This window comes from Didymosphaeria variabile (genome assembly GCF_027946475.1).
Source record: "Didymosphaeria variabile strain IMI 356815 chromosome Unknown scaffold_1, whole genome shotgun sequence".
Classification (NCBI taxonomy): domain Eukaryota; kingdom Fungi; phylum Ascomycota; class Dothideomycetes; order Pleosporales; family Didymosphaeriaceae; genus Didymosphaeria; species Didymosphaeria variabile.
In genome coordinates this window covers 2,361,024-2,384,077 of record NW_026611620.1, presented here as the reverse complement: position 1 = coordinate 2,384,077, position 23,054 = coordinate 2,361,024, and the positions used below count along the sequence as shown (strand labels likewise).

The 23,054-nt window shown below is 51.3% G+C and overlaps 8 protein-coding genes across 8 annotated transcripts; 3 read left to right on the top strand and 5 right to left on the bottom strand.

Moving 5' to 3' along the window:
- Nucleotides 1-480: 480 nt before the first annotated feature.
- On the top strand, nt 481-1,540 carry N0V89_000753 (uncharacterized protein; the record flags this gene model as incomplete). Its single annotated transcript, XM_056209573.1, has 2 exons — nt 481-922; nt 972-1,540. 2 exons carry the CDS (start codon nt 481-483, stop codon nt 1,538-1,540), a joined length of 1,011 nt encoding a protein of 336 aa, XP_056076395.1.
- A 4,682-nt stretch (nt 1,541-6,222) lies between these two features.
- On the bottom strand, nt 6,223-9,385 carry MCD4 (Glycosyl phosphatidyl inositol anchor synthesis; the record flags this gene model as incomplete). Its single annotated transcript, XM_056209572.1, has 6 exons — nt 6,223-6,962; nt 7,008-7,255; nt 7,305-7,492; nt 7,546-9,113; nt 9,170-9,270; nt 9,318-9,385. The coding sequence occupies 6 exons, from the start codon at nt 9,383-9,385 to the stop codon at nt 6,223-6,225; spliced, it is 2,913 nt and encodes a 970-aa protein (XP_056076394.1).
- A 564-nt stretch (nt 9,386-9,949) lies between these two features.
- On the bottom strand, nt 9,950-10,921 carry GDI1_2 (Rab GDP dissociation inhibitor alpha; the record flags this gene model as incomplete). The annotated part of the gene is made up of 3 exons (XM_056209571.1): nt 9,950-10,038; nt 10,088-10,348; nt 10,399-10,921. The coding sequence occupies 3 exons, from the start codon at nt 10,919-10,921 to the stop codon at nt 9,950-9,952; spliced, it is 873 nt and encodes a 290-aa protein (XP_056076393.1).
- A 33-nt stretch (nt 10,922-10,954) lies between these two features.
- Nucleotides 10,955-11,686, bottom strand: GDI1_1 (Rab GDP dissociation inhibitor alpha; the record flags this gene model as incomplete). Its single annotated transcript, XM_056209570.1, has 5 exons — nt 10,955-11,329; nt 11,375-11,402; nt 11,457-11,516; nt 11,564-11,588; nt 11,641-11,686. The coding sequence occupies 5 exons, from the start codon at nt 11,684-11,686 to the stop codon at nt 10,955-10,957; spliced, it is 534 nt and encodes a 177-aa protein (XP_056076392.1).
- Nucleotides 11,687-12,190: 504 nt separating this feature from the next.
- On the bottom strand, nt 12,191-13,156 carry MRPL4 (54S ribosomal protein L4 mitochondrial; the record flags this gene model as incomplete). The annotated part of the gene is made up of 3 exons (XM_056209569.1): nt 12,191-12,364; nt 12,412-12,725; nt 12,784-13,156. 3 exons carry the CDS (start codon nt 13,154-13,156, stop codon nt 12,191-12,193), a joined length of 861 nt encoding a protein of 286 aa, XP_056076391.1.
- Nucleotides 13,157-13,893: 737 nt separating this feature from the next.
- On the top strand, nt 13,894-14,258 carry N0V89_000748 (uncharacterized protein; the record flags this gene model as incomplete). The annotated part of the gene is made up of 2 exons (XM_056209568.1): nt 13,894-13,903; nt 13,951-14,258. 2 exons carry the CDS (start codon nt 13,894-13,896, stop codon nt 14,256-14,258), a joined length of 318 nt encoding a protein of 105 aa, XP_056076390.1.
- Nucleotides 14,259-16,198: 1,940 nt separating this feature from the next.
- Nucleotides 16,199-18,109, top strand: CDC36 (transcriptional regulator; the record flags this gene model as incomplete). The annotated part of the gene is made up of 7 exons (XM_056209567.1): nt 16,199-16,271; nt 16,330-16,474; nt 16,591-17,105; nt 17,155-17,213; nt 17,264-17,571; nt 17,616-17,973; nt 18,041-18,109. The coding sequence occupies 7 exons, from the start codon at nt 16,199-16,201 to the stop codon at nt 18,107-18,109; spliced, it is 1,527 nt and encodes a 508-aa protein (XP_056076389.1).
- Nucleotides 18,110-21,977: 3,868 nt separating this feature from the next.
- On the bottom strand, nt 21,978-22,904 carry N0V89_000746 (uncharacterized protein; the record flags this gene model as incomplete). The annotated part of the gene is made up of 1 exon (XM_056209566.1): nt 21,978-22,904. The coding sequence occupies one exon, from the start codon at nt 22,902-22,904 to the stop codon at nt 21,978-21,980; it is 927 nt and encodes a 308-aa protein (XP_056076388.1).
- Nucleotides 22,905-23,054: the final 150 nt, after the last annotated feature.

Below are 23,054 nucleotides of genomic sequence, written 5' to 3'. Positions count from 1 at the left end.
TCTCGAGGGCAGTGCGATGGGAGCGACGGGAGCAAATAGGCGGGGCTGGGTGCATCCGGCGGGCCACGGTCGGGAGAGGAGAGGAGCTGGGCCGTGCGTCGCATCCCGGTTGAGAAGCTACGACGGGCTGCCCCCCTCTGCCATGGTCGCTGTCATGAGCTGTCCTCGAACACGCGCCGACAGCTCACACTATCAATTGCGGCCGCGCACTCGCTAACTTGTATTCTTCTCGGCCTGCGTCGCACGCCATCGCCTGCATAGCCATCCATACGGGTCGTGTCACGTCGCGCACTATTTTATCAGTTGGGCGGCCCGCGCCTCGCTCCCAACCTCCCGCAAGCCTCCCCATTTCTCTCCACTCAACAGCGCCGCTGCGCCAGACGTCCAGCCTCCATTCGCGTGCGCCTCTTCTGAGTTGCTATTCCTTCGCTTATATTGCATTCCACCCACTCGCGCGCTCCTCGACTCTTACTTCCCATAATGTTCTTCAAGCGTCGCTCTCGAGCTAATAGCTACATCGAAAACGACGCCCCGCAGCGCTCTCAGTCCTACGACGACTACGAGAAAGTCAGGCCCGAATCGTCCCACACGCAGCAACAGCAGCAGCAGGTCTCGTCGCCCACCGAGCAGGACATGTACCCACGACCCCAGCAGCCCCAGGAGCCCCAGTACTCGCGCGGTCTTTCTAACGCCGTCAACGGCATGTCTCTAGGACAGCCCACGCCGCCTCTGAGCTCCGGCCTCAAGCCTGAGCCGATGCCCGACCTGCTCACGCAGGCCTTCAACCAGGCTGTTCGACCCTACACGGAGAAGATTGAGCAGCTGGAGAGTCAGCTCGCCGACATGCAGGCTTGGGTAGAGCAGCTGGAACAGCAGCGCGCCGAGGTGCACAGCTGGATTGACAAGCGGGGACTGCGACCTGGTATGACTATCGACCTCTCGTCCGTATGCCAGCTGACTGACTTTTGCAGATGTTCCGCCTTCCATTGCCAAGATCATGGACACGACCACTGCCGACGGAGCTGTAACACTCAACGCGCAGCTCGACCGCAAGATCACCATCGTGAACTTCGACCTCCATCGCTTGCAGGACGACCTCAACGACTCCATCTCTTCTGCTCATTTTGCCTCAGCTATGCTCAAGTTCTTGCCCGACATTCAGCGACTGGCGCTCCTACCCTCGGGACCTCGTCACGCCTTCGATCTCGTCCTCAAGCTTGGCGGCAACCTGAACTCCCACGGTGGTCTCGATACAGGAGATGAAGACGACCTTGCTGCCCGCCGCGACTTCTACGGCCGCCTCGATGCCGCTATGGTTGACGTGGTCAGTAGGCGCTTCGGTGAAGGCGAGGAATGGAACGTCCAGCGCGAGATCAAACGTATCGAGAAGACTGCACAGTACTTGTCGACTTACGGCATCAAGCCGTACTTCCCGCAGACACTAGAAGTCATGCGGAGCGAAATGGACCACCGGGGAGGGGGCTATCAAAGCACCAACGGGGCGCCAAACGGTCAAGGGTCGCCTCCGCGGTACCACTAAAGGCCATCTTTGGTGATGCGCGTGGCTAACGTGAGTGCGCAGTGAGAGCAACGGAACGCTGAGAGGCTTTGGTGTGTCATGCCAACCCGACACAGCTCAAGCTCAATTCGCTGTTCCTGGTCCTTTGTCCCTTGATGGCTGCACTCGGAAGCGCGCTAGAACGAGGAGCGACCCAGGTCCGCCTCGGCCAACATTGTATGCAAAGACCTCACGCAAGCACTACGGCCGAGTGCTCATGCCTGCCCGACACTTTCACTACTCAAAGTCTTACCTCGATGCTGCCAAAAGGAGCCACATCTGGCGCCTTTCTCATTCATCTCGCTTCAATTCCATTCACTGTATGCTTCGATTAAACACCTTCGTCACACCTCTCCCCGGGGAGAACTCGACGACGATACGAAGAGCAACCCGCTGGCTTGATGCTTGTAATTAATACTCATGACACGAATCTCCTTGCTGTATCGGCGTTCTGAATGGATGACTGCATTGGGTATTTTGCGCTGTCCGCGTTTTGGACGATTTGGATATCCACAAAATAGGGGATTTGAAGTTGCGTGGGGGGAACAAACACGGAGACTACTAAATAATAGGTTAAGGATGCGTAGCATAGCCAGTATGAGAATTAAATGCATTGTCGATACCCAATACTTGGCTCGACCGTTCCTCAACCTCCGTGCCGTGCCATAGATATGATGCCCTGCACTACTCAGAGGAATGCAACACGGAAGCCGACTTGTGCTCTGCTCCCAAGTGGAGTATTTGACTGATATCGACTCCGCATCTTGTGCAGATGAGTCGGCAAATAGAGATATGACTGCAAGCGGAAATGGTGGAACTGGTGGAAGTATTGTAGCGTATCAATCAACCAAACATTCAATGTTTACAGCGGCGGGCCTTTGATATTCACAATCCTCTACAGAACAAGTCGCTCTTCCTTTTCCTGCGGAGCTTAGTGCGTCTCCGCTACCTCGTCTTCGGTTGTTGATCAACGGAACGCATTTGGGCAGCATAACAGTCACAGCTACGTCTACAGCCCGTAACATATCTCTACAAAGCATGTCACCCGTCTTTTCTTTTATCAACCACTACTACAACATAACATATATATGATTGATTTCGAAACCACCACCATGCCCGACTTCCCAACCCTAGACAAGGCCTTGGTGATCTTGCAAGCGAGCGACAGCGTGAAAGAGGTCTTGAGGGACCTGCATGTTCAAGCGCTAACTGAGATACCGAATGTGAGCACGGATGACCAGCCTGCCGGGGTGGCACTGCAGAGATTTGTGGCTCTCGGGCCGAACAAGTGTGCACTTGTGTATTGTGAGTCTGAACCCATCATTTACTCAAAACGCTGCATGAGCTCCAGAGGATTTACTCTTACCTTCGTCGACTAAAGTCTCCTATTTTCCACGAGACATCTGGACAGGCAATATGCCTGGTATTGATCTAACAGCCCCAAGTGCTCCTCCGTGCCAGCAGAGCAACACATATCGTCGAAGCAGGCGCCAGCTTCGGTGTGAGCACGATATGGCTCGCGGGACCGTATCTCAGAATGCCGCCTTCTCTGGTGGACAATGTAAGGTCATTGCGACGGAGAACGAGACAGTGAAGGCGGATCGTGCGAGAGGTCATTGGAATCAGTTGGGCGACACAGTGCTGCCGTGGGATCGACCTACGCCTTGAAGACATACGTGAATCGCTGAAAACGGATCTACCAGAGCAAATTGACTTTGTATTGTTGGACAATAAGGTGATTTACTCAGTGGTCCTATTTCTTGGCAATCTTTCTCAATCTCATCGATATCCTCCGGTCGATTTTTAACTCTGCTTTCCGTCACAACTCCAATCTCTTCAAGTTATTACCTTTGTTCAATAGTTCCCATCTTTATGTAACCCATCCAGCCCAATAGATGCACCATTCTACCCCTCCCTTGGAACTTTTTGTTACTTTCAGCCTTCACAATCCTTTCGAACCTGCACACTCACAACACTCCTACATGCTAATGCTCTTAGTCTGGTCTTACCTCGCCCTCCCAACGCTCAAGCTAGTCCAGCCGAAGCTTCGAGTCGGCGCGACGGTCGTTGTCGACAATGTCATTGCTGCGGCAGAGGGATACAAGAACTTTCATGGGTGAATCGACGACCCGAAGAACGGATTTAAGAACACCATGGTGCCTTATATAGGTGGTTTGCAGGCTATTGTGTATGTGAGTAAGGAGGGGCGATAAAGGCGGCCATGAACGGTCATCCATTAACCTTGATAAGTTTACACCCGGAATAATGTGATACTTCACTTTCGGACGTGTGAGGGTGCACGCATTCGTCAAATGAAATAATATTCCTTTGGTATTCCTCCATGAGCTCCTCATTTGAAGCCTGTGCAAACAGGGACACACTATCCAGATAACCAACTGTTCTGGAGACAGTCCCTTGCTATACTATCGACTTAAGAAGCCCGATTGTTTAAAAAAAAAAAAGCGTACGCCTGACCTACAGTTCCTCTTAGTCTTTATAGCTGTTCGATTATATCTTGAAAGCGCGCTTCCATTCGGCGCTGGAGACGCTACAGCGGCTACAGGGCTTTTTTTCTCATGCTAATGATGGTATCTGATCTCCCGAAGGAGCCGTTCGAAATTCAGGAGCTGTTTGAACCTCAGAACGAGTCGGTTGCTCTTCAGATGGGACCCGCTCTAAGAGGACTGTCGGAAGATTTCTGGGCGGATATGGGTGAGCAACAGACGGCGTGGTGTTCAGGCTGGCGTAGCCTTCCTTCATGGCGTTGTTTCTCGAGGGTTCGTCTAGACCAAGAAGATCGATTCGAGCGGAAATGGAAATTTGTCAATTTACGCGGCCTGCGATGGTCTTTATTATGCTAAACCTCGACAGCTCTGACGTGGGTCGTGTTCTCAGTGGCGAATTCACCGAAGACGCGGGGGACGAATGCACCATCGTTATCACCCGTTGGACTATTGGGTCGATTGCAAGAGTGAATGGTGGCACTGAAGTCCAAAGAGATCTGGCGGAGTGGCCGACGTAGGATAGTCCACGGGTGTAAATCGCTGCCATGTAAGTCAAATGCATCTTCGTCTGAACGTAGACTAGTCAATAACAGTGTTCATCACAGATTAGATACAACATTCGTGCCCTTCTGTAAATCTAAAACATTTCCGCAAAGCCTTCTCGACGTTGCTTTTAGCACATCAGCCTAGTCGCTGAACTGGTGGTTAAACTCGTTCACCACGCCAAGCCTATTAGCTGGTGTAGAGGAGGGAGTCGGATGCATCCTCCACCACTTCGCATAAGACGCGATTGCCGCAATTCTTTTTAGCCATGTACACGTGGTACGCACATTACTTCCATCGGCGCTCACTATCCATATCATCGATGCCTATGGTAATCGAGGAAAAGAAGATGGGCCTCCGAGCGTTCCGGAGCAATCACCGACAATCAACAAGCCTGGCGAGTTCGCAGCTGCAAGAGCAGGTCTGCGGGCTTTCCACACAAGGTTAAGGGTCTTCTGGAAAGGCAAAAGGGGTGGTATGCGACGCAAGAGAGGCTAGAGTGAGGCGTAGCTTTTGAATCGTACAGCTCGTGGGTTTGACACATCGTCCAGTTCCCACTCTATTTTACGTCCAGTGATGAATGATATCGACACAGACGACCAATAATCAACACTCGATTCCGAAGAGCACATTGCGCGATACAATCGCTCGATTTACCGAGGGCGGGAGCAGGGTACCGAGATCAATGCACAGACTGGACACTTTGGCAGGTGCATTTCTCTCTCTCCGTATCTAAGCTGTTGATACTAGTATAGGAAAGGCTTGAAGGCTGATGGGGAGAGGGATGTCGCCAAGGCGAAGAGACAGCGAAGCAGTCGAGGGGGGGCAAGGCTTACGCAGACTCAGCTAACAACGTGCCCATAAGCCGAGAAGTGGTGCGACTAAGAGAGCAAGGCGGACTCTATTTGTCCAGCAATCATGCGAACAAGTAGGAGCACTCGATATGTTCGAATACTGTACTGCAAATCTAGGCTGATGCACTTGATTTCGGCCTGATTCTGGTAAACCAAGTGAACTTTCTGCACCCGAAGCGACGTGGATAAAGGACCGACCAAGGGAGGTATCAAGCTTGCAGCTCTCACGTGTCATTACCGCACGCGGGCCAGAGTCTGCCGCTGTTGAACAGTATCAGTACTGCTGATCTCTGTGTTACTTATCTGCAACGGGGGGAGAGTGAACGAGTCTGACCCAATGGATGCAAAAGACGACTATCGAGCTGTCCTTTAAACTTGCGATGCCGGTAGGAGGCCTCTACTTTAATACACCCTCTAGATAAGTATATACTATTAGGTGCTACTTATCTACTTAAAGTCTTAGCAGAAAATACTTATTAGCTTAGTTATAGAGGTAGTATAGTATTTACTTAGAATAGTATTCTATTCTACTATAATCTTATTAGCTAAGTAACTATAAGGTAAGAGATAATAGTCAGACGCTAGGATTTGCATCGCTCATACATGTCAAGCAGTTCGCTGTCGCAACTTAATATTCGGAGGGATTCATTCCCTATGATAGATATGTGCTATCTACGTCTGTTTTAGAGTGTCCTTCCTTGCGTACGGATGCTGCACCTCCGCCTTGACACTGGCATGACCATTGGCATGACCCTTCCTTTGATCATCCTACGAATCTTACATCCCCAATGATACCCTCACTGACTAATTCCAACCCAGCCACGAACACACCTAGCAGACTTGCAATGACAAAATGGCTAATCGTGGTACCGATATCCAACCAACTGCCTTCATCTTTGACCTTGTAGAAAAATGAAAGTGTCATAACGTCGCTGACCGCCATCACGACCATAAACAACGCCGAGGGCGCGACGCCAAGTCTGCGATTAAGGAGACCGAAGGTAGCACTCAGAGCGGCAAATGGGACCATGAGCTTGAGGATGAGGAGTGCACCTTGGGAAAAGGGATCGAAGATGGGGACGAGACGATATACGGCGTCCAAGGAGAAGGATGAGACGGATGCAATGTTGCTTGCGCTGAAGAAGGCGGATTGAATGAAGAAAAAGAAAAACAGGGCGATTCTGGCATCCGCCAGCGTCAGCGATCGATAGTCGCCTGTCTTCAGTGCGGCAAGCCGGTCTGTCGCCGCCGCCACGGTTGGCTTTAGTGAATTCGCTGCTATTGCAGTTTTGTCCGGAACGTTGATTGTATGTTGGTAGACTTTGTGTTCTAACCGCATCCAGCTGAAGAGACACAGAGAGAATGAGAAGTAGAAAAGGCCTTCGTACGAGATGGTGAGGATGATGAAAGTAGGCGAGAATTGAAGGAATATGACGATCAACCTCTGAAGGTAGTGTTGGTTGGCGTGCCGAGGATACGCTGATGGAAGAGCAAGTGATGCCACTACGACCGTCAGTAAGGGAAAAGATAGAAGTGGAAAATGCCTACAAAGTGTGAACCATCCGACATAAAGATTACCAGATCCAAGTCCTTCTCGAGCTCTTAACGTGATGACACTGGATCTAGTGACGATCATAGCAAGAGCGACCAGTCCTGTCTGGGCTCCAAAAATGACCGTGGACACGACATCAGTTTTTGCGTTGGCTCGTTCCGAATCAGTGGCGAAGATGTCACTGAGCGCTTTGAAAGCCATGTAGAGTACGCCCACTGTAAACATGAGAGCACCTCCATACATACTATGACCAAAATCAGCACATCGTTCCAAAAGCTGGATTCAAGGCTTACATGTTGCTCAGATTTTCTGCTTTGTTTGCTGGGAGCAAGGTGAAAGTGCTCATCAACATGCAGGATACCACCCAGGAGAAGACAGCACCATAATTTTTCTTCATAAAGTTTTCACCATAGAAAATGGGCCAGGATGTCGCCAACAGATAGCATATGGTGTAAATCTCTCGGCTAAAATAGCTTTCCCCCTGTGCTTAGATCAGTTGCTGCAAGCTGTGAATGGTGGTTAAATAGGCCTTACGAGAGCAACTAAAAGGCCGAAAAAGCCGACCGTGGAAAGTGAAAGCCTTAAGATGTCTGCGGCCGAATTGACGTTAGCAAAAAGCACTTTGCCGCCCTGCTTGATTGCCGGAAGGCGAGCCCAGACTTCTTCCCAGAATAGAACGGGAAAGAAGGCGTAAGCATAATAAATCCAAGGCGACCGTTGCTGAAAAAGCACAGAGTAGAGTAACACTAGTATAGACGAGAAAACAATCTTGCTGGGTAGAGTGCGAGCCGTCTCCGAGTCTCCGTGAAGAACATGAAGGTCAATGACGGTTGTGAGCGCGAATGCGATCCATCCAAGGTAGCCAAAAGTAATTAAAGTTCGGAGAAATAGCCAGTCGTAAGTTTGAAGGTATCGTAAGCCTTGCAGTCCCAATTGGATGAGTTCTTGGCTCTGTCGGATCGCGTTGTCCGCATCGCCCTCGTCGATGGCTTTCTGAATCTGGGCAACGCGATACTCAACAGAATGGGTCTCGTCGCCTAGGCCAGGAAAAGGTTTGTACCGCAGCTCATTAGACCTCTTCAGGTCCTCTTTCACGTGGTACATCTCTAAGATCTCTTGGGCATTGACGAGGAGAGCCTCAGCTTTAGATTCGGGGTCTGTGTCCAGGTACGAAAGTGGTAGCTCTCCGACAGAGTTTGTTGGAAACGCCAGTCCAACCAGATACGCCATGAGAGCGGCGACATCAGCCTGGGCGACATCATGCCGCTGGACATGATCCAGTCCCCAGTCGGAAGAGAAACCGTCCTCGTGCCCACGCGCTATGCCAGACTTATTGACAACGGGCGCTGAAACTCCAGAGCCCCAAGCGATTAATGGTGTGCGAGTATTGTCCGGATGACCGTCTCCATGACTTCCCCAATCGCTCATCCCATGATCTGCTGTGAAGACAAACGCAGTCTTTCCATCTTTGTAGAATTCCTCAATGAGCTCAGTCATCTCGCGAACACCCTGGTCTACAATCTGAATGTTGTGTAGGTATTGCCATGAATATGGGCGATGCGAGTGTCCTGTGGTATCTAGCCCAAGCAAGTGCATGAAGAACACATTCTTATCCTTGCGCAACTCCGCGTCCAACGTGGCATTTGTCTTTGCTTCTGCAAACATGGTCTTGACTTTGTCGAATACCCACGTGTCCAGGACCCAAGCATCTTTCGAATTGTCCTCCGCTTCAGCATCATAAGTGTCCGCGTAGACTCTTCCAGGCACGGCTCCTTGCTCGAACATGGGAAGAATGTCCGGGCTCCCCCAACTCCAAGTGTGTCTGCTGCGGTTGAACACGCTGTCGAAGTGCACGGGATTCAGCTTCCAGCCAGTTGTAACCGCGGAAACGTCCTCGTACAGTCCCGCGATCAGCGCAACATGGCCTGGTCGGGACTCGGTTGGAACTCGCGTATGAGATACGCCGAACGTGCCATGTTCGAGGACGCGGGAGCGGAGGAACGGCGCAAGACGGCGGGGTACTCTGGCTTCTTTCGAGTCTTTATTTACGGGATCTGGGTCGGGAAAGGACTGGAATGCCTTGTCCGCACGTAGACCGTCTCCTACACTTCCAGTCAGCAAAAGCACCGCCAATCCACGAACCTAGCTATCGACTGACCAACGAACAGGACTAATCTTTTTGCAGGCGCTTCTTTGTTCTCGAGACGGTGCTCTCGCATGCCATGGACGACCGGGCTCACAAAATAAATCGAGAAGATGCTACGGAGACATTAGCGTGAATTGCTTCCGAGCTTGTCGGAACGAACCTGTAAATGTAGACCAAGTGAAAAACCACCGCTATTGTAAGAAAGCGGTAGCGACCGACCTGCGCCATGATGGGCAGCAAAAAGGAACGGATGTCTATGAAAAGACGGCGGAGCAGCGTTGGTGTCGTAGTTTTGAGCACCCTGGAGGAGTACGCGACGTGGAAGACGCTACTGCCAAGAGCTTCCAGAAAGGTTCCCTTTTAGGCTAGGTCATTTTACTGTGAAAGTGAGGGGTGCTAGCATCTTACCATCTAATTTGGGATTAGCTTATCTAATGTGTGCGTGTGTACAAGAAGAAAGCGGATGAAAAAGTACATCACAACAGCCGGGTAGTCCGTTACTGTAGCATCAGCAGGGCTAAAGGGTACTTCAGTTCGCCTTCCGTAGGTATAAGTTGTGGGTTAGTGCACTGTGTTAGGCTATCTGCCTCATACAAATCAGTACGAATGCCTGAGTGAATGAAAGTTGTCCGCGCAGATGCACTACTTCGAGCCTCTCAGAACAGCGAAATAGCAGGAAAGTGGAACATATACATGTATCAAGGTTATAACCCAAGTCGCCGGACAATCAATCGCACGCAATATACCAAATTGATATTAACTCTTCGTTCAGTCATCACTACCCGTGGACATCTACTGCTCCACGTTGAAAGTACCCTCCCGCAGACCTGCAACCACAAGCGGCTTGCCTTCTACGCGTTGGTAAATGTCCTTGATGTCATCTGAGACAGGTCAGTGAATAACGTCATCGATTCCTTAGGGCAGGCGTACCTGTGGTGGTCTCGAAGTGACTCGTGGCGTCGTAGCTCTTTGAGATGAAAACGTTGTCATTCTCACCACTCTCAACAGGCTCATAGAGCGGAATGGGCGAACCCTGGAAAGTCTCCAAGGGCTTGCTTCCGAGTCGATCAACGCCGGGCGCTAACTCTTCGTGAGGATTGGCATCATTTTCGGCAATGGTGGATACTATAGCGATGTAGTAGCCCTTGGGGCACACATTGTGGGCGGAGCCAACGACAGCGATGTAGATGTCTGCAATTGTAAGCTTTTCGTCCCGACGTGACATACGAGTCCGGCCTTACCATTTTTCCGGCCCACCTGCGATTGCGGGATGATGAGTTGCAGTGAGTCGGAGTCTTGAGTGTTCGGTATAGGATGTTTCAAGATGTAGATGGCCTTGATAAGGTACCCAGTGACCCGCACCTTACCAGGGAAGTACGAGGGGTCGGCTAGAATCCTTTTAGCCTTCGTCTCGAACTTCATGCCTGGGCCATCGTCATGCTTCATGGTAGCCTTGATACCGACCACCTTCCCTCCTTCCTCTAAGAACTCGTCGACATCGGTGTTCAGCATATATGTTCCTCCGTAGATAGCGGAGAGACGAGCGAAGCCCTGGGGGAGTTCTCCTAGACCGTAGAGCGGGTAGATGTATGGTGACTTGCCGTACCTGCTCATCGATGTGGCGTACAGCTTGATGCGCTCTAAGGTTTCGTGGACCCGACCCTTTGCATTGATGTAATCGTCTGTCGTGTACAGAGCCATCGCATGGCCGATGAAGTCCTGTGTCGTAGCCTCAAGACCGAACTTAGTATAAACATCCTTCATTGTGATATTGGGGATGTCGAGGCCTAACCACCTTCAGTCGGTTGTATTGTTGCATTCGCTAGACTTCTCACCTTTATGGGTCGCTGGATCGTCCAGCTTGTAATCTCCTACCCATTCGAAGAACGACCTGGCGCGGCGCTTCTCAAAGATGCCCATGAGCGATGAAGCAAGAGCCTCCTTGGGAGTCGAAGGCACCTTCGCCACGGTGGCCTTGGGACCTTTGCCCTGCTGTACAAAGCTGCCCGCAATCTGTTTGAACTCGAGGTACTTCGTAACGTCGGTCGAAATGAGGATGTTGGTGAGTTCGCCGTTGGCCATGAGGAGCTTCGGAACGAGATCAATGTTCCAGTCGTTGGGGCGAGTGTGACTGAGTTCCCCACTCGGTTTAACACCATACTTCTTGTAGAGCTGGTGGAGTCAGCGAGGCACAACATGTTGCTTGAATGTCCGTACCGCATCCAGGTTCAGCGACGCAGACTCGCTTCAATATGTCAGTATCTCTACTACGAAGGTGAGGAGGCGCTGCATGACGTACCCTCCGTAATGGTCGTTGCGGTCAATGTGCAACACCTTCTTGCCCTGCACACTGAGAACACTACGCACAGTCAGTATAGGTCGGACCGTGTGGAAGGGTTGTGTTACCCTGAAAGAACGCATTCAGTCAGGCCTGCGAGGCGTTAGCATTGGTCTCTGGAGGCATTAGCGGGGTCGAGACGCACCCGTTCCCAACACGAGGACATCGTACTCAGGCGCAATCTCATCCATGATGGGAAGTCTAGCAGATCACGTATGAAGTTTTCGATCTAGTGGGAGTTGAGCAAAGGAAGAGTTGTTGTGGTGCGGGCAGAGCGGTGAGCGGGTTGCGGGCAATGTGGGGGTGCTTTGGATGCTTGTCGGAGCTTCCTTTGAACTCGCACCGCTATTCGCTCAAACGGCGCAGGTGCCTCTAGGACCAACTCGCCACGCGCTTTCTCAACGCGTCGCTTTCCGGCAGCCAACATCGAATTCACCAAAGCTTTCTGTATACAGCATCGATGTCCGTACAATTCTCTAATGCATATCTCCAAATAGCCGCTCTGGGCCTACACGTACTTTAACATATACTACAGCGGTGTCTACAGCACCGCAGCCGAACATATGCACCTGGTGTTGCCGAGAGGCATTACACAGGCAGACAGTATTCCAGCCTCCCAACATGACGCTGTACGGTCTAAGCTTGCATACACTCAATTCCGTCCGAGTCACGATTCTTGTTTGAACTTCGTGTTATTACGATGCATTCGGCTGCTTGGACAGCTCTTTCGAAGGGGATGCTTCTGATGAGTGTTCGGTCGAGCGCTGCGAGACTGATATCGTCTCTGATCTCGGGGGCTGTCCTTCCGACGCCTCTTTCGGTACCACACCAACTGGGTCGTTCAAGGTATCTTCTTGCTGGTACATGTCCTGCGGTCATTAACATGGTTGTCGGAAAACATAGGACGCAGACATACCTCTGCATCATACGAGGACTCCTGGTATTGATGCCCAGAACGGCGTAGGTCGATGGTTGGATCGTGTTTTGCCAGCTTGTATGCCTCTTCATAGGCTCTGTTCCGCTCTGCAAGGGTATCAAGAATGGCTTTCATCGTCTCCTGTATCGTCTCATCCCGCTGCTCCATCTCAGTCTGGCCGTAACCGGCGCCCTGTCTCTTGTGTTCGTAGTGCGCCGTGGCGAGACGATTTCTCTCCTTGACGCACACCCACCATAGCTGCTGCAGAGTTTCCCAATCACGGTTTCGCAGTTCGTTGACAGTCCACGCTCGACCTGGGATATCGTCAGCCCGCTTCTTGACCGTCTACAATTGCCGCTGCAATGGACGTACCATGTCGTGCCTCTTCCACCGGGGTTAACAGCAGTTTCTTGTCTTTGAAGAAATCGTAGAGACCATGGCCCGGGTCACCGTTGATCTGTGAGGTCGGCTGCACTGGCGTGGGCAGCTTCTGGTTCTCGTGGTCCTTCCTCTTGACCGAGAGTGTCTGTCTCGGCCGCAATCCTGTGTGTCGCACGCCTGACACGCCCCGGTTCTTGTTGTTATCTCCTCGTCCCGGGCCTTTCAATAATGACGGCGATGTCGAGAAGCGTGCTAGGGGGGCGCGGCGCGTGCATCGCGCAGAGGACGCAAAAAGCGAAAGAGCGGTGTCGCAGGGCGCAGACGGCAGCGACGGCCACAGAATTCGTGATGTCGGTATGGCCATTGTGCAGGGCTGAGTGCAGCTGATGGCAGGCTGTACTGCGCTGCTGCAGACAAAAGTTAACGATCCGCTGGGGACCATGCGCGCTAGACAGGGGCCGGGCGGCTGTCTCTGATTCTCGCCGGGCGGGCGTCTCACCTTACACGTGATCAGCCCTTCCGCTGAAGCATAAAGGGCCCTGCGCCGTCTTTCGCTTCTGACCTTTATCCACCAACCGCCCTCTTCACCCGCGTGCGAGGGGGCTTTCTGCTGAACAAATTCTATTTGACGAGTTCCTAGATTTTCCAAGCGGGTATCAGGACCCGCAACACAACATACCAGAATGCAGCGAACAATCTCAACCTTCATGCCAGTCCCAACCTTGCGGGGTCTCCTCTGGTTCTCTCCACGACAACTCGGCGGTAGTCTCAGGCCTCCATGGCACAGCTGTTAGCTTTGGCTGGGACCAACTATCGTCATATTCGCCTTCGTATGACTCCTCCGGGGTTAGCTCTGTTCCGTTTCCATCCTCTTCTTCTACTTCCCTAACTGCGTTGACTGGCGACCTACTTACTACTTCTCAACCTCACTCGGTTTACGATACTTCTGATTGGACCGCCTTCTCCTTGCAACCTGCCTCTGTCCCGTTTTCCTGCGATGACTTGTCGACTTACCCTCTGGTGTCTACTGGCGGATTGGGGGTCTTAACCATGCCATCTCCTCCGGGCACTACTACCTACAACACACGCACATCACAGTCTATGGAGAAAGGTATGTCCAGCTATAATCTTCGCATGAGCTTATTCTTACCTGTCGAGGTCTTTCGAACTCTGGCTCTTCCGCTTCGTCAAACGCGTACCACCGGACTTCGTCGTCGCCAGAGACAAGGCCTACCAAATTGCCCACCTCAAAACTTCCTAGTCCTTTTGCCGACTCAGCGCGCGTTGAAAAGCGAAAAGCCAATACCATGGCCGCTCGTCGCTATCGTCAGAAGCGGGTCGATCAAATGAACACCCTGGAGTCCCAGCTCAAAGATACGCAAAACGAGCGCGATGCTCTCAAAGTCCGATGTGCCAGGCTAGAGGGTGAGGTCGAGACTCTCCGCGCGATGCTTGCTGCGAAGTAGTAGCCCTATCGGCATCAGCTACTCTGTTCTGTTTCGTTTCTTCTTTCTTATCCAGTCGAAGCTGGCCATGTTCTCAGACGATGTCGGAAAGACTCGATCATGGCGTGTTCGTTTGAAACGCTCATATCGGCAAAAAAAGGGTTTTAATCTCCATGGCTTCGAGATGGGGGATCGTGGGGTCACTCACGTTGATACGGTCACAATAGTGTAATTGGTTTTTGAACTCTATGGCACATCTACTCTACGAGTCTTATACCTACGTGAAGACTGCATCTGCTCACTCTCTATCACGATGAGTCGAGATGAGGGCCGGACAGTTCCCCTCATCTCTCGTCCTGCCGCATGCTGAGGCTGAATGGCTCCCGGACATCAGTGAGGTTGTACTCGTCTGTTCGCCATGGAAAAGATAAACTCTTTATCATGGAGCTTCAGCTGCGGTCGACTCGCTACATTCTGTCTCGTCTCTAGCCTCAACAACCTCCTTCGACACTCCCAAGCACCCAAAACTTCCAGCGCTCCGCCCTTCCACCACGGGCGCATTTGGGGGGGGGGGGGGGGGGCCGCGCTCTGATTGGTCACTCGTGACTCATTTTCCGTTAGAAGTGATGCTAACCCCTTTAGGATTAGAGGGACTGTCGAGCTGATGCAGCCTTGCACGAAAGTGGGCTAGACATGTAGGCAAATCATTATGAGTCGAAATGTTGGTCGTAGAGTGGTCTCAAGCCTGTTCACGGGGTTTGCACTGCCCGATCTCGTGATGCTGTCGGATATCAAACCGAACACCATAATCGGGGAGGCTCTTTTCGTGATGCGGCTCTCGACGGGGACGTGGGTAAGTCTAAGCCCGCGCCCGCAGGTGACGGGCACGTGATTAGGAGACATGGATCCATGGATAGAAATTGTCAGATTCAAAGCTGGCTTCCACCAACCTGTGTCGCCAGAGACGAAAGCTGTAATCTTTCGGTAGTACCACCGTGGGCGAGCCGATGAAGCCTCGGGCTTTTAATACAGCTGACTCAATCAGAGACGAACTCAGTGCTGCATTACCGGTGAACGAGAAGAAATGGAGCTTTAGTCCATTAAGATGACGCGTGCGTCTATCCCTTTACTCTCCTAATATGCCCACGCAAGGCGTTTTAGAAATGTATGCCAGGCGAAAGTCATCTTACGCCATGCCATGCATGCATTACCCGCCTGGTTGAAAGAGCACATGTGCGAGCAGCGAAGACTTTATCTATTCCATGAACAGACAACATGATGTTGAAACCTCGCATTCTTCTCGCAGCTATTCCTTTCGCTCTCGACAGTCCGAAGAACAACCATTTCCCCAAACTCAGCTCCATCATTCTGGATAATTAAGTTAACATGTTAAGCTCGCAAGCTTGGTGTTGAGGCATCAATGTTGGGATCCACCCGTTCCTTCCAAGCTTCAGTCCAATACAGAAGGAGCTAATTAGGCGAGGCCGCTCCGATCCCTAAAGCCAAGACTTCGTTGCAGCTGCGACAACGCGAACACAACTGCCAGAGCGCAATTGCACACACCAACCACGATCGACAACAACACCGAACCGCAAAGCCGAAACAAGAGTCTGGACGAGTCGCGGCGCGCTATGAATCGACCAGGTCTGTCCCTCTACGAATTCGTTTGAGCACGCACCCGTCCTGCTTCACGCCCGCCGCCTTGCGCATACGTGCCTTTACTCCCGTCCTCCCATACCGTCCTTATTTGTTTGCACACTGCAGCTGCGTTACAGAAACCTACGAGACGCCAAGGCAGTGTGCCACCTGAAGCTCGGCCGGAAACAGCGCCCACTCCAACCCTCGTACACACGCCTGTCTCTATCCACGCCTTCGCTACGTACGCGCCCGCCGAGAGGTCCTTTCGCTAATAGTGCGGTATAGGACCAGGAGGTCAAACATTGCGCAATATTCCTACGGGCATGTTCCAGAACCAGCAGAACACCGCCCGCGGCGGCCCGTTAGGCGGCAACAGATTACAAAATGGAAAGCTGGGTAAGCCTGCGCGCATGTCGACAACCCGGACTATGGCTAACCGCATTGCGTGTATTAGGCAGCGGCTCACAATGGGCATTTGGCGGATCCATGGGCGCGGCTCCTGGCCTCTCTAATGCACAATCGCGAGCAAACGGCGGTGGGCTATCGAGCTTTGCACAAACAATCGGCAGCTCTCAGTCCCATACCCCTCTAAATCTCGAGTAAGTCTATTAGCTATGAGGCTACGCAACACCGAGAGAAAGGCGCGTTGTCGCAAGATTACCCTTTGTCAAGTGAAGGTGAAAGAGGACTTCCAGCTAAACCTTGGCGATGACAGAGAGTTTCCCTCATTATCGGGCGCGCCACAAGCACAACAGAACACGTCTGCACAGCAGATGTGGTCAAATCCAACGCTACGTACGACGCAACAGCACTCTACGATTCAACGACCGCAGGGGCAAGGCGTCCAACAAGGCCAAGCCGGTCAGCCTGCAAATCAACAGCTGAATCAAGCGCACGATGAGGGTGTAGGCACCGCACAAGGTCAATTCTTGGCGGTTGGGGATGATTACAGGTTCGGAGGACAGTCAGGAGTCGGACAACTCTCAGGCGCGTCTCAACCTCAGACGGGCAACATTGACGAGTTCCCACCACTAGGAGGCAGTGCTGACATTGGACCTGATCGGAGAACCGGTATGATACAAAATGCTGCGGCCTACGGTGGCAATGCGAATACAAATGCGTTTCCTGGGCTCGGGCAAACAAGGAACGGGCTTTCAAGTCCCACCGATACGCAGCAGGATCGGACAATCAACCCGACAATAGCAGGCAGAGGGTTGAATGCTGCCACAGGTACCTTCTGCAAACTGTGTTAGCGAGAATCAGCTAATCGAGTCACTAGCGTCTCGATCCCCCTTTGACAACATGCGCGGTAGTGGCGGGACTCCTAGTCTACCAGACGTAAGTGAACCTGGCGACATTTCAGAAGCCACAACTGATAGCGTTGATAGAATCACCCACGCGCTGGACACGCGTTAGGAGACATACAAAGCATGTCTTTCATGGGCTCCACACCGCAGAATCTCCCACCAGTGGGACAACGACCGCCGCAGAGTCAATTTGAGTCGGCATTTGGCGCTGACACTGTGGGTTCTCCGAACGCTCAAGCACCACACAAGAGACTAGCGGACATGACAGAGGCGGAGCGGTATACTCTTCCTGGGTTGCTGTCTATGATACCCATGGATAGCCCCGATTACTCCTCGCTTGCGGTCGGTCAAGACCTTACAGTATTAGGGCTTGACCTTAGCCGTCCGGAGTAAGATGCTCGCTTCCTTGTATTCTTCTATGCTAACGTCGTAGTAATTCTCCCTTGCACCCCACGTTCGGCTCACCGTTTGTGGAATCAAACGCCAAGCCTGTAATACCACCTGACTTCAAGCTTCCTGCAGCCTACACTGTGACAAACGTACCGCCACTGCATACCAAGGTGACCAGCTTCTCCGCAGAAACACTACTTGCCATATTTTATCAGTTCCCGCGCGACATAATGCAGGAGATTGCTGCCAACGAATTGTACAATCGCGACTGGAGATGGCATACCAAACTCCAACAATGGATGATGAAGGATCCGGATTTACCAGCACCTGTGCGGCTGTCTCCGAAAGTCGAGCGCGGATGGTACTTGTTCTTCGATGTTACGAATTGGCGGAGGGAGCGGGTAAGTGATGTCTTTACGCGAGCTCTTGATAAATTGTATGGCGTCACCATACACTAACAACATGCAGCGAGAGTTCGAACTCGACTACGATCACCTAGATCAACGCCACGGGCCAGCCATGGCAGGTGCTGTCTAGAGTGGGATGTTGACTGCGGGGTGGTTTTACGTCCTTTGACGAGCTGCGAGGACATGGCTAGCAAGTAGCGTGCCGGCGATGTCCGTGATACTGCAACAACGTTTTGAGTACCCTGCGTCACCTTCGTATAAGTAATACAGAGACCAGTAGTACGGCAAGTGAGCTCTAGCGCTACGCATGGTACTTCCACGGGCAGCAATGAAGTGTTCTTTCCACTCGCACGCAGGAGTCTCCCATGTTTTCTCAGAGACCACGCCAAGATCAATTTCACTACCTTGTATACGCCGCGATGTTCGACTTTATTGGGGTTTGGAACGGTACTTCCCCTTCATACATCCCTCAGCGAACCACGAACGCCCCGTCACGCATCCCTATGCCTGTGCGCTCGCCGACAATGATTTCTTCCTTACCTGGACGTCAATTTTTTGCGCTAGTTCACATGATTCCCCTTCCCGATTCCGAAGCACGAATTGCAGTGACAACAACAACCGAGCAGGAAGCTTGCCTACTACATGAGCAGTTGGGATACCAGATCTTCATGCCTTAGATATCGCGATCGTGGCATTGGATGAGCATGAACAAGGTTGGCACTGGTCGGAGCAGTCGGCGCAAGGATTGCAGCCTGGTCGCGCGCGTACAACTCCCATAGTTGGGGATGGCACAGTAAAATTGGCATCCCACCTTTTTCCCGCAGCTAACGGACCGGGCCGTGATCGTCAAGCATGTTGTCGAACCATTGACCTCGTATACCCTGGCTCGAAACATTGCGGATCTATGCACCTTCGGTCACATCCTGTGTCGACGTACAAGGCACTGCATCAAGCTTGGAATGCTGCGCATGTTGATCCTGCGGGGCGGGCAGCGACATTATATTGGGCTTCATCAGCCTGAAGTACAATACTTTTGAGTCCGGTCACCGTACTCAGTACCCTTGATTTTACTAGCTTCCAGGACGATAGTATTTAACTACACAGCTATACAGGGCATGTATGAAGTGTCCTGATGCAAGGCCTTATGGGGCAAGTAAGTATGCAGACGTGCGATCATGGATCCAAAGGGCGAAAACAGGCCGTACTTTTTGTAAAGTTTTCCTCGACGTTGCAATCGAAATACGCGGTGGTCAGGTGCGGGAAATTGGATATAACATCTTTGTTGATTATATTCCCGGCCCACATGACATTGTCTTGGCGATCATAATCTACAACGGTCTACATCCAAGAAGATTCATCTATACACTGAAGACAGAAAGCTCAATATGAGTACCCGAGAAAATGGGTTTCTGACTGTCCAGAACAAGTAACTCGCAAGTCCATCTTGATCGAAAAGGTGAATTATCGATATGCTGTCGACCCAATATTCTTCTCGAGGACTGCCATACTGACATGAAAAGCAATTGCTCGGTTTCATGCTCAGATACGCTCCTGGATCAACTATACCAGAATGTGTGTATGCTGGGGCATGCGAGGAAACTTTATGTCTGTGCTGACAGACTGCTTGCAGAGAGACGAAGGACCCGGGTGGTCTGGTGACTTGGCTGTGTTCGCGCCTACAGTATGTCATCTATCTTTGCGTTGGAAGGCTGACGAGTTGGCTTGTCGACGTTGAGTATGATCAGGGAGTACTGAGAAGCGTACCGCCTATGCTCAAACCAAATTATACGATCTTGGATCTCAAATGGTGTAGGAGGGTACCGTTTGCGGTATGGCATGATGTCATAATCTTAGCACCGGGGACATTAGACGAAGAGACTGGCGATGTGGCTACTCTGGCTGGCCAGTACGAAAGTGTGATCATCTGGCTACGGGTTCTGCCGAGGAACAACATCTTTGAGACAACTCGATTTTCGATCTTGGTGTACGTGGAAATTTAACTGTCCTTTGCGAAAGATTCAAAGTGCTGAGGAATACAGGACTGGCTCGATCCAACGGCGCTTCCAGAGACACCCTGGCGAAACCCTGATCGACGCAAGAATAGTCGCCGATGTCTATCTGAACCATAGTCATGATCTTATGACTCTTATCTTCGATCGTCTCAATAAGGAAGAAGAAAAGACCTATTTCGGGACCGAAGCTCTAGCTGCGCGATCCCAATTCCACGATGATTACGTTACTCTAAACGACCGCGTCGTCTCAGACACCATATTTGCATAGCCAGCAAGAGCGAGCTGCCGAAAGGCTCGTCTGCCTAGGACGGAAGAACAAAATCAAGATTGGCATAAGTTTTGCTGCAATGTCTCTCATCTGGGAAGCCCTGGTATTCATAGGGAGCATTCAAATTGTATATAACAGATGATCATCAGATCGCGTGAGTCCTTCCCGGCCAATGTTTGTTTCTTGACTAACGTGGACAGCATAGACGCCATTGTGTTCGCGAACGAAAGTTCCATATGTACGTCTTCGCTTTCAACATCAATGCAGAAGGTGCCCTTTATCTTCTTCACCTGGCCCTACCGGATGGGGTTCCGTTCGGCCCGTCGATCGAATCATCAGTATCGCGACTCTGCCTTTTTTTTTACGGCATATACGGCAGAAATGATGGCCATGTATACATTCTGGGCCATCCTCGCCATCAGCATTCTGGTTGAGTGTTTGCCTTGCAACAGGTAGTTCTGACTAGCAAGCTCCTCTCGTGTTTTGGGATTGGTTGTCTCCAATCCACCTGTCCACCATATACATCTGAAGTTACATCCATACGCATCCGCGGTAGCTTGTTGATGTATTACTCAGTCTGGTGGATAGTCGTATCCTTACTCTCGTACATTGTGATTCAGACTATGGCGAAGAAGCCTTACCACCAGCTCAAAGTAACATAAACCTAATGGGCACAGGTTGGTATCATGTTCAACATCTAAGTTTTCTTATTTGAGAGTCCGGCATGGATTTTACAGTTGGCAAGATTGAAAGTGCTCAGAGGAATGACCAAGCTCAGGGGCAATGTTACGGGCTTCAATGTTGATCAGCAAGTATAGATTTTGGCTCTGGCGATCGGGAATGAGTGTTCTATGGCTTCTGAACAGCGCAATGGGAACTATTATGTCATGCAAATGCGGTCTGTATCCCTTCAGATGAATTCTCAAACAGAAAGCTCTTCGTGAAGAGTCTGAGGTACTAATGACATGCGCACCTTGGGATCCCTGTGGACGAGAATTCCACAGCGTTTCACTCTCTGCTGGCTTGCATGTGTGCTGATCCGCATCCTCGGAATAAAATAGCCTGTACGTGCTACTGGCTACCTTCCTGTCTTTGTCGCTGTCTTCTGGAGCAAGTGGCTTGACTGCTGGGATCAATGTGAGACTAACGCGACTTCAGACGTTGGGAACACAGCAAAGGGCGTTTTAGGCTGGTGCTACATTGGCGGTATTTTATCGCAGCGACTGCGTCTATTTATAGCTGGTTTTAGAGCGGCTTCTATATGCTTCGTCGGCGTGGTGGTTGATGTACTTGTGTCTAAGTTAACAAATGCAAACGGTCGGGATTGAGGGGTTACGAGACTGGATGGTTCTACGCGGGCATTGGTCTTCCCTTCGCACCGGTATCTGGTTCTGGATTCCGGAGACGAAGGATAGCAGTGTGGCAGAGGACGAGCTGCTTGCGAGGGAAGATCAAGCTGTAGTGATCTGCGAAGACCAAGATGGATACACAGCGATTGGTGAAAGCTGAAGCGTAGCGTGGGTGGGGCATCCTTAAAGATCCAGGTCTATAATAGAGCGACGGCTAGCACCATGGTAGGAAGAGATACTGAATAGGCTGCGTACGGACGCGTGTACTGTCTGAACTCTATTCTTCTACCAAGACTATTCCACATGCCTGCTCCTTCTCCACTCATAACTCGATAATCTCAAATACTCAGTAGTGCGACCAGTTCCACATCAGTGCACCATCCCGCTCTTCGCCATCTCATCCACATAGCCCTCATATCTTGACACACTCGTTTCCCTCAGCCCCTTGCCATACTTTATCATGACAAACACCGTGCACACTTGTGCTAGCCCCACAAAAGCTGCCGTGATAAAGCAATTCTGGAGCCCCATATCCTCAACCCACGGTGTGATCCCATATCCGATTGCGAAGCTCATCGTGTTGCGAACAAGGATGACCGTAATGATAGCTTCGCCAGATAGTGCGCGGTAAGAGTCGATGCAATAGGCAACACTCAGTTGTAACCCAACTGTGTTCGTCATAGCAATCACACCCATAGCAAAAACGGGACCAAACCAATGCACGTGGTGCGCGGAGCCAACGCCCCAGAGTATCAACCCGGAAGGGATCAATACCAACGATGGTATAAATAACCAGAGTCGATGCTCAGATTCCATAATACCGTTGTTCTTGCGCGCCTTGCGCACGATGAATGCATCACCGAACCAGCCTGTGTACGCTGCGCCAACAGCGACTCCGAGCAAGGGCGAGATGTAGCATACACCGACAATGCTGGCAGAAAATCCGTAAGTGCCGTTGAGGATGACGGACGCCGTTGCGTTGAGTACGTTAAACCAGACAAGGTTGGAACCGTACGAAAACCCGGAATAGAAGATCACGGGAAAAGTGAGAAAAATCAGAGGGCGTGACATCATGCCTTTGAGTTCGTTCGGTTTGTGAAGATCAGAAATTTGAAAGAGCTTCAGCTTGTCGTAGTACGTTTTACGATGCGGGTAGTAAGATTCAGTTAATGGTGGCTCCTGAAGCGCCTCTTCTGTTGATGGCTTTACACCAGATGCAGTCCCTGTTGGTCTAGGGTTGTTTGAGGTATCGGTCCGTATCCCAGTGTACTTTCGGATGTAATTTGTTTCTTCCATGAAGAAAAGGTTGAAGAAGAAACCAATGGCGTTGAATATGGCGCACCAATACTACGTTGGAGTTAATGCAGTCATCTAAATGAGAGTAAATTTACGTACCAGAACCCATCTCCACCCTTGCCCGTCCGCAATGAACCCTGCGATGATAGG